The 14,128-nt window shown below is 44.6% G+C and overlaps 1 protein-coding gene across 3 annotated transcripts in view; it reads left to right on the forward strand.

The window, feature by feature from the left end:
- Positions 1 to 9,360, forward strand: part of MAPK4 (mitogen-activated protein kinase 4) — an 84,562-nt gene extending 75,202 nt beyond the window's left edge. For all 3 annotated transcript variants that reach the window (XM_053408899.1, XM_053408898.1, XM_053408900.1), the window contains exons 4-6: positions 3,518 to 3,679; positions 4,826 to 5,027; positions 6,017 to 9,360. In XM_053408899.1, the coding sequence (XP_053264874.1) occupies positions 3,518 to 3,679; positions 4,826 to 5,027; positions 6,017 to 6,704 (1,052 nt within the window). In that variant the 3' untranslated portion in view covers positions 6,705 to 9,360. The remainder of the gene's footprint in view (positions 1 to 3,517; positions 3,680 to 4,825; positions 5,028 to 6,016) is intronic.
- Positions 9,361 to 14,128: the final 4,768 nt, after the last annotated feature.

The raw sequence follows: 14,128 nt of genomic DNA on the forward strand, positions 1-14,128 counted from the left end.
ACAAAATGATCTAATGAAATGCATCCTGTGTTAAATTATTTTGTTTTTGCTGTAAACCTCCTTGCTTTACTTTTTGTCCTTCAGCTATTACTCTTATTAAGTTGCACTGATAGCCAATTCTGAACATTTGGTGGTCGTGGTGGGAGAGAGAACATGCATAGATGGTCTTCTTCGCAGGTGATTTTGGACCTCACAGTGTCCACACGATGTCACCTTCATCAAAATGCCATCCTATGTGATTTCCCCATCTAATCTGGATTTATCATTTCTTCAGTAAATCAATCAATCAAACAAACAAGCCTGGGCAACATTAAATCCAGATAAAAGGAGTGGGAATGGAATGGCATTTTTATGAGAATGATGTTGTGTGGATGATGTGGAAAACTTGCAGGCATAAGCAGCACCAAATCCACAACAAGTTGCTTTGTGGAAGCACCCAAAGGACCCTCCCCCCCATTAGTTATCTCCCTTGTTACGGAAATTACCGGGGGGGGCACATCTTTAAAGTTAAATATTACAAATATTATGCCTGAATGTATCCTTTCAACTTGACAGCTCAGGGAAGTTACCTAGCTTTAAAAATAATATAAAATCATCTCCTTTCCCAGTTTCCTCCATTCCAAAGCTATTTTCCCGTTTAAAAAGGACTCCAGGAAGTTCCCAGAGGTGACAATTGCTGGGCTCATTGTTAGCCAAAGGAAGCCAAATCTCATCGCCTGACTCGCCTCAGGCTCCAGACATGCAAAGGAACTTCCATTTTACTTTTGGGTGGTGGGTACTTAAGACATATTTATCTATGCTAATCTTATACCTGAGTCTTGCCCTGCCATGTCTGCTTATGCTAATCTTGTACCAAGGACTTGTCTGGACATGTTTGCCAAGGTTAACCCTTCCCTTTTTGTCACATGTCAGTGATGCAGCAATGATGCTGTACGAACTGTATTCTGGAATATGGTGGGAAAGTTTTAAAAGTCTTTGTCACCCCATCCTCGGGGTTCAAATTTGCTCTTTGAACCTATTGCGCAATAAACTTTGGTCTACAGCTATTTGCTCCAGTTGGCTGGACTCCTTCCTTTATTCCGCAGGGACCCACAGGCTCTGCCCGATGAGCTGGGTGACTGAGCAGCCTCGCACCTAGATTTTTTCCATAGCACCCTTAACAAAGCCTCTCTTCTGAACCACCAGTGGTGACTGGTGCCCATTGCATCTTATAGGGCAGATGGAAGGGAAATCAACAATAGGCAGAGCCACAACTGTCCTGCTTAGAGGTGCAAGGCACACAAAGAAGTTATTCATTGAATTGTTATGGAAGTTGCACAGCCAATCGGTGGACTGTGCATAGATCTCTTGGCTGTTTATTGTGGCACAAAAAACTGTTGTCTTCTCCCACCTAGTGGCAAAAAAGAACCATGAGCTTATAGTCCTTGTCTCTGAGAGTTCTTATAGAGCATTCATCCACATTTATTTTCATTAAGTTTGTGGGGAGGTTATATGATGCCTCATGTTTACTGAGCCTTCATCCGATTTGTGCGTAGGTTTTAAGACACAGCATCAAGAGATTGTTATGTCACACATTATAGTATATTTTTCTGCCACTTTCCTTACCTCAAAAAAACAAAAGGAGCAACAATTTTGGGAGGCGTGAGTTTCTTGTGAAAGAGCACCAAACCCACTTTAACTGAACTCTGCTGGTATAGACCCAAATCTCGAAGGCAAAGCTACACTCCAAGTTTTGTAAAGAGCTGATATAATACAATCTGCAGATAAGCTATGAGTTTATTTTGCCTAAACTGAGATGGAAGGAAGTCAATTGAGTGATGTTATGTTGGTTTGTTTGTTTTATGTTTATAGGCGTTGTTGTTGTTGTTGTTTGTTTGTTTGCTTGCTTTTCTTCTTTTCAGTCTTTTTTCTTTTTTGTATTGTTTGATGTCGTTTCCAAAATATCAATAAAAAGATTAGTAAAAAAAAAAAAAAAGAACTCTGCTGGTATAGACCCAAATCTCGAAGGCAAAGCTACACTCCAAGTTTTGTATTGGATTAATCTCCTTCTGACTCCTGCTTCCAAGGAGGCTGAATGCTGGAAGATTTCAAAACAATTTTTTTTTAAAGCACATATTCACGCAACACATAGTTAAATTCTGGAACACACTCTGAAAGGAGACAGCAATGGCCACCAAGTTGGATGGCTCTAAAAAGAGGATAAGAAAGTCATGGGGGAGATGGCTATTGATGGCTACTAACCATGATGGCTAGACTTTGCCTCCATAGCTGAAGGTAGTACAGTGGTACCTCGGGTTACATACACTTCAGGTTACATACGCTTCAGGTTATAGACTCCGCTAACCCAGAAATAGTGCTTCAGGTTAATAACTTTGCTTCAGGATGAGAACAGAAATCGTGCTCTGGCGGCACGGCGGCAGCAGGAGGCCCCATTAGCTAAAGTGGTGCTTCAAGTTAAGAACAGTTTCAGGTTAAGAACGGACCTCTGGAACGAATTAAGTACTTAACCCAAGGTACCACTGTAATACTTCTGAATATCAGTTCCTGAAGACCATAGGAGGGGAAAGTGGTCATGTGCTCAGGTCCTGCTCATGGGTTTCCCACCGGCATGTGGTTGGCCACCATGAGAACAGAATGCTGGACTAGATGGGCCGTTAACCTCATCTAGCAGGTTCATCTTAGGTTCTTATAGTATACCTGAAGGAGCGTCTCCACTCCCATCATTCTGCCCAGACACTGAGGTCCAGCTCCAAGGACCTTCTGGCAGTTCCCTCACTGCGAGAAGTGAAGCTACAGGGAACCAGGCAGAGGGGCTTCTTGGTAGTGGCGCCCGCCCAGTGGAACGCCCTCCCATCAGATGTCAAGGAAATAAAAAACTATCTGACTTTCAGAAATCTGAAGGCAGCCCTGTTTAGGGAAGTTTTTAATGTCTGATGTTTTATTGTATTTTTAATATTTTGTTGGAAGTCGCCCAGAGGGGCTGGGGAATCCCAGTCAGATGGGCAGGGTATAAATAATAAATTTATCACCATCATCATCATCATCATCATCAGTCAGCTGGACTGAAACCTCTGCTCATCAGTTGGTTCCCTGTGGAAAATGAACTGGTGAAGCAGATCCCTCTACCCACCCACACAGTTCAAAGTTGAGAGGTGTGCAGGACCACCCTCTTCTCAGTCACCAGAGTCGCCAGACACCATGATGGAGTCAGATGATTGACAGGTGGGTGACTTTGTCCACCTATCAAAGTTGGCCCATGAGGAGGGGGCGATAAAGATCTGACATGCCAGCTCCCAAAAATTCTGTACTTCTCCTGTAGTACTAAATTTCTGTTCAGCATTGCATCCTACCCAGCCCCATGTGTTTTGAAGTGATACAACTACGCCATGTTTGCTCTGTGGTGGCTCATTAGCACATACCAAAGCTATCAAGTAATGGAATGCACGTGTGAGCAAGGCCAAAGGCCCCAGAGGTCACAAAGCCACCCTAATGAGCAACGCTCTTTTTGTTCGTTTAGGAAGCCACGAGCTGGAGCAGATGCAGCTCATTTTGGAGACCATCCCTGTTTTCCACGAAGAGGACAAGGAGGAACTGCTCAAAGTGATGCCGACGTTCGTCAACAGCACCTGGGAAGTGAAGAAGCCGTTGCGGAAGCTCCTTCCTGAAGTGAACAGCAAAGGTAGAGACTCGGTTCCACATCTGCTCGGATCCAAGGGTGGATCTCCTTTGCTGGAAAGCATTTGGTTCCTAGTGGGGCTGTCCCAGAAAAAATGGGGCATCCTGTTTTCTCCTGTGAGAGAGCACGGCGGCCATTTTGGGCACTGTGTTCTTGCGTGATTTCAGCCTGAGCTCTTGCCCTGAAGAAAGCACTTTTTCTTGTACAGCATCCCAAAATGTGTTTTTCTGGGTGTCATACTGTGGGGGGAAAAAGAGGGATGCAGGTGGCGCTGTGGGTTAAACCACAGAGCCTAGGACTTGCCGATCAGAAGGTCAGCGGTTCGAATCCCCGCAACGGGGTGAGCTCCCGTTGCTTAGTCCCTGCTCCTGCCAACCTAGCAGTTTGAAAGCACATCAAAGTGCAAGTAGATAAATAGGTACCGCTCCGGCGGGAAGGTAAACGGCGTTTCCGTGTGTTGCTCTGGTTCGCCAGAAGTGGCTTAGTCATGCTGACCACATGACCCAGAAGCTGTACGCCAGCTCCCTTGGCCAATAAAGCGAGATGAGCACCACAACCCCAGAGTCGGCCATGACTGGACCTAATGGTCAGGGGTCCCTTTACCTTACTGGAAAAAAGTGCTTGGGGGGGCGCACTCTCGTGCGGGTCATGTGACTTGTGTGGGACTGCAGCCCTGGAAGATGGCATCCTGGTTTTTTGTGGTAAAAGCCTTGGAGGATATGCTTTCTCAAAATTCCAAATGTGCCCACCGGCTCAAAAAAAGAAAAGAAAAGAAAAGAAAGGCAACCCCTGGGTTAGGGACGTTAGGGCTTACTTCTGAGTAGACGTGTATAGGATTTCTTTCTCTCATGCTTGTTAGACCAGACTCTCTTTAACTGTGACTCCTGTCCTTTCTAAAAATAAGTAACATCCCCAAGACTCACTGTCCTTCCAAAGCTTGCACAACACTCCCATTAAATATAATTAAGAGCTTTACTTCTGAATCAAGGACAATTACATTCAATAATTAAATAGAAATGGAGCTTAAAGGTGAAGTCTTTTATCTGATTTCAGAGTGACTGTTCTTATCATGCATATAAGTCTTCCCAGGTGACTCTGTCTTGGGGACTAAGAACTGCTGACCTGATTGTAATAACTTGCCCCTCACAGCCATCGATTTTCTGGAGAAGATTCTGACATTCAATCCCATGGACCGGCTGACCGCAGAGATGGGTTTGCAACACCCTTATATGAGTCCCTATTACTGTCCTGAAGACGAGCCTGTTTCTCAGCACCCATTCCGGATTGAAGACGAGATTGACGACATTTTGCTGATGGAAGCGAACCAAAGCCAGATGTCCAACTGGGACAGGTACATTAATTCACATGTTATTCACGTGTTCTGCTGCTGAGCTGCTTCTTTCCCCCCCTTTGAGACCAGTTTCCAAGATTCTCAGGCTGCAATCCTGTACTGAGCTTCCTCGGAGAGTAGGGTTGCTGGAGAATTCTGATGGAAATGGTAGTAGAACAATTAGCTGGTGAAGTTTGGAACAGCAGTGGCAATTTGTCCTTGCAAGGATAGTAAGCTCATTTGGATGACCGACCCTTGGAGACCGATGGAAACTGAGGGGTTCCTGACTGCTCTGCAGGACCTTCTAGTGGAAAAAGTTAGTGGGTCTGCTGAAGATGGAGTGGGTGGGTGGTAGAACCACTTCTGAGTGTCCTCTCTGGCTATGTGGAGCCCGGATAGCTTCTCAGTATTCTGGAGACCTTCAGGCTATGAAGCAACCTGGATAAAGACTAGTACACAAATGATGCAAGTCTCACTCCAAAGCTAATACAGTGGTACCTCAGGTTAAGTACTTAATTCGTTCCGGAGGTACGTACTTAACCCGAAACTGTTCTTAACCTGAAGCACCACTTTAGCTAATGGGGCCTCCTGCTGTCGCCGCGCTGCCGGAGCACGATTTCTGTTCTCATCCTGAAGCAAAGTTCTTAACCTGAAGCACTATTTCTGGGTTAGTGGAGTCTGTAACCTGAAGCGTATGTAACCTGAAGCGTATGTAACCTGAGGTACCACTGTAGAACGCTGGTTAGTGTACATAATTGTCAGAATAGAAGGCTCATTTTGCAGCTTGCTTTGTATTTTCTAGTAGCCGGCCAGGTTGAGTTATTTCAGATGGTCCAAAGGTTACTGACTCCCAATGAGAGACAAAGCAAAGCAGGGAGGTAGGGCCCTTCCCAATTTCTGGGAAATATATTCAGTGAAATTAAAGAAATAATTTCTAAATTTGCTTTAATGGGAATATGCACCTGACCCTTAGTTGTGTGTCTAACATTGTTGTCACTTCGAACAAACAGGTACCAAGTGAGCTTATCCTCGGATTTGGAATGGCGGCAAGAGAAGTGCCACGATTTGGAGGAGGTGCAACGAGATCCCAGAGCGGGATCGGAATCCATTGCTGAGGAGGCTCAGGTGGACCCGCGCAAATATTCCCAGAGCAGCTCCGAGAGATTTCTGGAGCAGTCGCATTCCTCGATGGACCGAGCGTTTGAGGGAGATTACGGGCGGTCGTGTGATTACAAAGTGGGGTCGCCTTCCTATTTGGACAAGCTGTTGTGGAGGGACAACAAGCTCCATCATTATTCAGAGCCCAAGCTCATCTTAGACTTGTCTCACTGGAAAAGGGCATCCATTGCACCTACGGCGGAGATTGCCTTGGAGGAGGAACCATCCAACCTATTCCTAGAGATAGCACAGTGGGTTACAAGTACCCAGACAGGACTTGAATGCCCAAATCCTCTCCCAGAGATCCAGGAGAGGAGCTTACCATCTTCTCCTCACCATCTCCACAAAGAACCCAAGGAGGTCGGCAGTGAAAGCGATCCCCAGTTTGATTTGGACGTCTTCATTTCCAGGGCATTAAAACTTTGCACAAAGCCAGAAGATCTGCCTGACAACAAGCTCAAAGACATCAACGGCGCATGCCTAGCAGAACACCCTAGTGAGATTGTACAGACGGAGGTGTACCATAAAGAGAGGTGGTAAAATAATATTAATAATAATAATAATTAAACGTTGCTGCTGGTATTCGTGGCTGATTCCTTACAAATTCTTCCAGTCTTCGTGCTAATTACCCAATGCTGAACAGTAACCAAGGTTTGATCGAACGTGCTCAGTACCCAATGTTACTGAAATGCCTTTTTTGTTAAGGGCAGGTAGAAAACCAGGTCCCCTTCTGATGCCTTGAACAGAAAAGGAGTCCAGAGGTGTGAATGAAATTTTAGGGGTTTTACGCTGCCTTAACAATCTTGCCTTGTACCTCCAGGGGTGTGTTTTGGACATGAGTCCCCCATTGCGGAGGTGTTCTGGATGTTAAACTCTTGATCTTACAGAGAGAGGCTGAATTGGCATTATTTTGAGAGTCATAGGACTTGAAGCCCCTGCTCCTTTGATAACCGGGCAGCCTGGTTTTTAGTGACCTCATGATTTACATTGGTATGACACTTTTCCTGAGAGCCCAGAGCATTTAAAGGAAGGGCTGTAGCTCATTGGTGGGACACCTGCTAGGCATGCAGAGGGTCCCATCTCCGGCACCACCAGGTAGGGCTAGTAATGTCCCCCTCTAGACAATACTGAGCTAGATTGACTTGGCAGCTTCCAAGTTTCCTCTGTTCCACAAGGTTCCTCTCGTTCTAGCTTGGCCAGGTAGGCTGATAGTACTCTCCTGATATTACAGCTAGACTTTGCTTCCTAGTTAATTGGTGACTGAGCTGAGAGTCGGAATGGGGATCTCTGGCTTGTAGTTCATGCTTGCAACCACCACACGAGCACACCCTCTTTGTCACACTTAACGAGTGGAAAGGTAGGGCTTCTCCTGAGACATATTTTACCATCATTCCTTGGAAACAAGACCACCGTACAGCTAAATCAGTTTGAACATCTTAACCTTAAGAACTTTAGGGCACAACGTTTATTTGCTTACGCATTGCTCTTTGTTGGATCAGGGCAATGGTGTCAAGATGCTTGTCAGGCCTCTAACTTCCCCTTGCCCTTCACATAGTACCCTTAAGTCCCCTGTTCTTCCCAGCTCTCAGTGTGTTTGCTTTTTGCTTTTTTTTTGCAGGGCGTGCGTGCCTCATTTGTGTGTTTGTATTTATTTGTTTTGGGAGATATGTCTGTGTTCTGCCTGGGCTTTTTTGTGTACATGCGCGCAGGGGGTTGAGCATTGCCAGTTTGGATTCTGGGTCTTTTATAGTGCCCACAACACTTTCTTAAATTTCCAAATGTGCCCCTAGACCTCAAAAAGTTGAGGAACCCTCACCTAGGCTATCAATTTCCAGACTGTCAGTATGCATGTTTCAGAAGCAGGTGTATCACCCCAAACAAGCAGGCTGTCCAGGCTGAATACAGCGGTAAGAGAAAGGGACTAGGTGCTTAGGAGGATATTGCTGCACACAGTGGCTTGCTTGGATTGAGGCCTTTATGGCATCCCTGAAGCACAGAACCGAGTCTATCAGGCTTGCCCTAGTGTTTCTTAGGAGGCATGGCAGCGGAGCCTGGCTGTTGGGAACCCCAGTTCAAGACCCCCTCCCCAAGCGCCTTACAAGCATAGTGAATTTATTATGCCGTTGCCTTAAAGCCCACCAGGAAGAGTTAATGCCAAAGTCAGATTTCAAAAGCCAAGCAAGGCAAGGAAAAAGACCAGAAATTCTGAAAGTTGAATCTGAATTCTGAGGTGCCGTCAGATGTTGGAACTTCTGTGGAATTTAGTTTCACATGTACCGTTAAACCAGGTGCTCAAAATAAGTAGTGAAGCTGAGGGCTTAAATGTTAAGTGATGGTCTTTTGTGCACAGACTCTCCTGCAGAAAAAAACAACAACCCCCAAACAAAACCCCACCCAGAAAAAGAATGCTAACAAATCTGCGTGGTATTCAGTTAAATAATTGCTCAAGCAGAATTTCTTGCACTTGTGCAATGGGACTCCCACACCCAAACTCTTCCCCTAAATATATTCTGGGTTTTGCCCTAACTCCCTGGAGCAGATATGGGGATGTGTAGGGTGAAGGCAGGGGGAAGATGATTACACAAATTTGTGTAAAGTTGTTGAGGCCAAGGGTTGTAGGCCTTACATCTTGAAAATGACACTCACAAAAGTTTCCTGGGATTAGCCAAGACTGAACTCCAGCTCTTCTGCCACAGTTGTTTTTGCACTGAAGTGTCCTTGGAAGGAAAAGGAGTCAGATGAAAACTCAAAGAAGCTTTGTAAATAAATAAAAATTACACACCATGGATCTGCTGTAGGCTCTATTTTCATTCACATTTCTGAGCACCTTATTAATGAATCGGTTGAGTTTGATTTGTATATTGAAGAAATGTTATGAACTTCTATGTAATCTGCCTGTTCATTTTTTTTTAAAAAAAGGAAATACTGAAAATGTGTAATTAGCATGCGCTTTTCTAAAAAAATAAGAAGAATTACCTTCTTTGTACCATTTTGTTCACTGGATTATGTAAATTTCTTCTGGGAAATTCATCCTGCTTATTATTTAACACTTGGAAAGCTGGTATATTACTTCTGCTGAGATAGTTATTTTTATTAGCGGCATTCAGAACGTGTGCAAGCTTTTGAGTACCACGGAGATCTTTTTAAATGTGCATTGCATTTTCAGCTGACAGATCTCAATAAAAGGCATCTTCTATCTTGCTTGCTCTATGGTTCGACCCTCCCACTTACCGTGGGGCCAACGCTTCTACCAAGTTTGCATCCTAAAAAGCTAATTCTGCCATTTAGTAGCCAAGTTAGTAAACTATTGCCTACATGTTGTGGGGGGAGGAGAGAGATGGAAGATCATTCCGTCTGGCAAGCAGAATGCTTACGCTAATGACTGTTTGTATTAACATGATGCTGACGTTCAACGATGGGCTTGGAATTTGGTTACAAGATTAACTCCGAGGCAGAGGTTGCAGCAGACCTCAGCATTTAGTTCGGCAAAACTCAGAACGCTGGAATTCACAGATGTGCTGCATATTCAGAAAAGAAATACAACGTAGTGCAGCCTTTCGTGAAGGAAAGTGCTCCCCCTGCACACCCCTCCACTTCCCTGTACTTAGAAAACTAGCGTGTCAAGAAGGCTAAGCTGGAGACATCTTCCTGACCTGCTAGTTTCCTGTAAGCAGGGAGTTTTTCTATGGCAGTAAAAAAAATAATTAAGGTATTTTCAGGTGAGTCTTTTTCTACAATGAACAAAATGAAAGAACCAGGAGCAGAGGGGTTCCAAAGAACTGATATACCTCAAAGACAACAACAACAAAAACTTGGCATGTCCTCTAGCCCAATTTAATCTTTGATGTAACAGGCCCAGTTGTTTTCAGTGAGGTTATAACTACGTGGACCTTAGGTATAGTATGAATTTTACATTGCCCCACCAAACTCGTACAAATATTATTGATGTATTTATTAGTCTACTACCGGCTGCAATGAATTCAGAGTTTTTCCTGTGTGTGCCCTTGTAGTTTAATGGTAACAGGCCCAGTTAGCTCCCCCCCTTTGGGATGAGGGTGATCATGCAACTGTTTTCTTGTTGTGCCTGCTTTACCTCTTCGCCATTTCCTGCCCTCCTACCCACCTGGTGGTTCTGGTTTGTCAGAGCTGGTGCCAGGGTTTGGCGTTGTGAAGCACCTGTCAAGGCCCCGCAGCATCGTAGGGGACCCAAATGTTTAGTACTCTACAGCAGAGCATCTTATCTTGCCAGGAGTTTTTTTTTTTAATCTTCCTTTCAGGTTTTATGCAACCCTTTAACGGTCTCAGTCCAGTATACCTGAAGGAGCATCTCCACCTCCATCGTTCTGCCCGGACACTGAGGTCCAGTGCCAAGGGCCTTCTGGCGGTTTCCTAACTGCGAGAAGCCAAGTTACAGGGAACCAGGCAGAGGGCCTTCTCGGTAGTGGCACCCACCCTGTGGAACGCCCTCCCACCAGATGTCAAAGAGAAAAATAACTACCAAACTTTTAGAAGACATCTGAAGGCAGCCCTGTTTAGGGAAGCTTTTAATGTTTAATAGGTTATTGTATTTTAGTGTTTTGTTGGAAGCCGCCCCGAGTGGCTGGGGAAACCCAGCCAGATGGGCGGGGTATAAATAATAAATTATTATTATTATTATTATTATTATTATTATTATTATTATTATTACAAATCAAAAGCTGATGAACATTTGAAGCATCATAACCATAAGGGAAAGCACTGGATATTTTATGTGTTTATTTATTCGGAGAAGTTGCCCCGCTGTTCCATTGAAAGAAATGCTCATAGCAAACTAGAGCTTTAATATTGATTCTCTCTCTAGACGTATCTTCAATATCCCACATAACTGTTTTATGCCAGCTTCACTGCTATGGCTTCCTTCAAAGAACACTAGGAATTTTAGATTGCTGAGAGTTTTGAGACTTCCTTGTTAGAGATTCCTAACTTTGCCCCCTGAGAATTGCCTTGCTCTGGGGGAATGACTACTAAGCAAGTTTGTAGCATAGATCTGGCTTCGTTCGCTCACTCTACGTTGGATCTGACACCACACCAGCAGCCAGCTTGAGAAAAATAAGCAATTCCACATGAGTTCATGTCTCTGATCTTATGCTGTTCACCTGCGTAGACAGTTGGTGTGGACCGAGTTTGTTTTCAATAGCTTATAGCTGGTTACTGCTGCGTCACTAGAACTTATGTTCCTGTATGAACGCAAATTGGAAGCTGAGAAACAGAGAATCCCCTATGGTCAACCCACATAACAATGTACCAGTTGAAAAAGTATCCATGGTGAGGCTCATGTTCTAGCTGAAAGTTAAACACTTGTAAGTCTCTACCACTGAAATCAGTGGGACTTAAAAGCAATTAACTGTGGCCAAACCATATCCATTGTGGTGGTCACTGGTGTAACCCTTAAAAGGCAGAAGTTTCAAAAGCAGTTTTTAAAATGCTTCCTTTTGATGGAAACTGCAGCAGGGGGAGTGTTCTTGTGCCTGGGTCCTGCTTGCAAGTTTCCAACAAATACCGTATTTTTTGCTCTATAAGACTCAGTTTTTCTCCCCTAAAAAGTAAGGGGAAATGTGTGTGCGTCTTATGGAGCGAATGCAAGCTGTGCAGCTATCCCAGAAGCCAAAACAGCAAGAGGGATTGCTGCTTTCACTGTGCAGCGATGCCTCTTGCTGTTCTGGCTTCTGAGATTCAGAATATTTTTTTTCTTGTTTTCCTCCTCCAAAAACTAGGTGTGTCTTGTGGTCTGGTGCGTCTTATAGAGCGAAAAATACGCTATCTGGTTGGCCACTGTGAGAACAGGATGATGAACTAGTTGGGCCACTGGCCTGATCCACCAGGGTTTTCTTACTTTCTTAATCTCAGCAGGTGTTGGCATGAGCAACGAAATATTGTCACCAGCCCCACCCAGTGACCAGTATCTGGTATTTGCAGTTGCATCGAAAACTTTCTTACTAAGATTCGAGATCTGAGCAACTGATCTTACATTTTAAATGTTTAAAATGTTTGCGCCTGGAAAACGGATGTTTGAATATTTGGTATTATTTTACTGTCAGGTTTTAAATGTCTCTTTTGTACCCTTTCGATGGATGAAAGACAGTGCGCTCCCATCGCATGAGACTTGATGTTGCTATACACTACAACATAAATAGCTACAACAACAAGTCACAAGTACAGTAATTATTTATATGCATTCCCTTTTAAACATACAGTCTGAATGTCATCATACATCTTGAAATTTATCACCGTGGATTTGAATGTTAATAAAATAATTCTGTTTCTTTGAAATGGCCATTGTGAAGAGGAAGCCATTGAAAAATCAGGAAAACCCCCACACAACTCTGTTTCTTAGTACTTTAACATTTTCTCTGGATCTCCACTGGTACAGAATCAGTTCACACTGTTTCAAATTCCAGTATTATCAAACCACTTTTAAAAAGAACAGAGCGCTCTTAAACTTACCACATGATTGTTTTCAGCCAGCCATGAGCCAAGACTTTCTCATGTATGTAACCAACAACAATAAAGGAAATTTAACAATGCTTTCCGTTTGGAGATGTATATCTTTGGTATGAAGCAAGGCTTTCAAATGGTTTTCCAGAGAAACCTGCACTTCTTTGTAAGCTTATTGGGATACCTCAGTTAGAAGATCAGAAATGGCAGGTAGGTATGTTTTTCTTAAAGACAACTTTGTCTATAACTACTGATGTTCCCCAATAAAGTGCAGTGCATGGTCTGAAGACACGTGTGTGTATGTGTGTGTGTGTGTGTGTGTGTGTGTGTATGCAAATGTGCATGGCAGGGGTGTCAAACTGGGTTTTTGACCTGGGTAAAATAAAACCTAGTTTCACCTCTGCTTGCAGCGGTTCTCACCCTGTGGGTCCCCAGATGTTGTTGAACTACAACTCCCATCATCCCTGAGGTCTGGCCTTGCTAGCCAGAAATATAAACAACCTCAGATATGCAGATGACACAACCTTGATGGCAGAAAGTGAGGAGGAATTAAAGAACCTTTTAATGAGGGTGAAAGAGGAGAGCGCAAAATATGGTCTGAAGCTCAACATCAAAAAAACAAAGATCATGGCCACTGGGCCCATCACCTCCTGGCAAATAGAAGGGGAAGAAATGGAGGCAGTGAGAGATTTTACTTTCTTGGGCTCCATGATCACTGCAGATGGTGACAGCAGTCATGAAATTAAAAGACGCCTGCTCCTTGGGAGAAAGGCGATGGCAAACCTAGACAGCGTCTTAAAAAGTAGAGACATCACCTTGCCAACAAAGGTCTGTATAGTTAAAGCCATGGTTTTCCCAGTAGTGATGTATGGAAGTGAGAGCTGGACCATCAAGAAGGCTGATCGCCGAACAATTGATGCTTTTGAATTATGGTGCTGGAGGAGTCTCTTGAGAGTCCCATGGACTGCAAGAAGATCAAACCTATCCATTCTTAAGGAAATCAGCCCTGAGTGCTCACTGGAAGGACAGATCCTGAAGCTGAGGCTCCAATACTTTGGCCACCTCATGAGAAGAGAAGACTCCCTGGAAAAGACCCTGATGTTGGGAAAGATGGAGGGCACAAGGAGAAGGGGACGACAGAGGATGAGATGGTTGGACAGTGTTCTCGAAGCTACAAACATGAGTCTGACCAAACTGCGGGAGGCAGTAGAAGACAGGAGTGCCTGGCGTGCTCTGGTCCATGGGGTCACGAAGAGTCGGACTCGACTAAACAACAACAACCCGAGTGAGCCAGGTAGGGGCAGAGAGCTGCGAGTGCGAGCGCCCCCCCCAGATGTTGCGCCCGGTGCGGCAGGCACCCCCTGCACCCCCCACGCTACGCCACTGCAGTCAGGCCATGTAGCCATAGCAGAGACCAGAGGAGGAAGGACTGCTGGGTGCAGAGAGAAGAAAGCCCATGGTGTATCTGCAGCAGCACAACTGGACACCAT

Source organism: Podarcis raffonei, chromosome 11 (assembly GCF_027172205.1).
Source record: "Podarcis raffonei isolate rPodRaf1 chromosome 11, rPodRaf1.pri, whole genome shotgun sequence".
NCBI classification, from domain to species: Eukaryota; Metazoa; Chordata; class Lepidosauria; order Squamata; family Lacertidae; genus Podarcis; species Podarcis raffonei.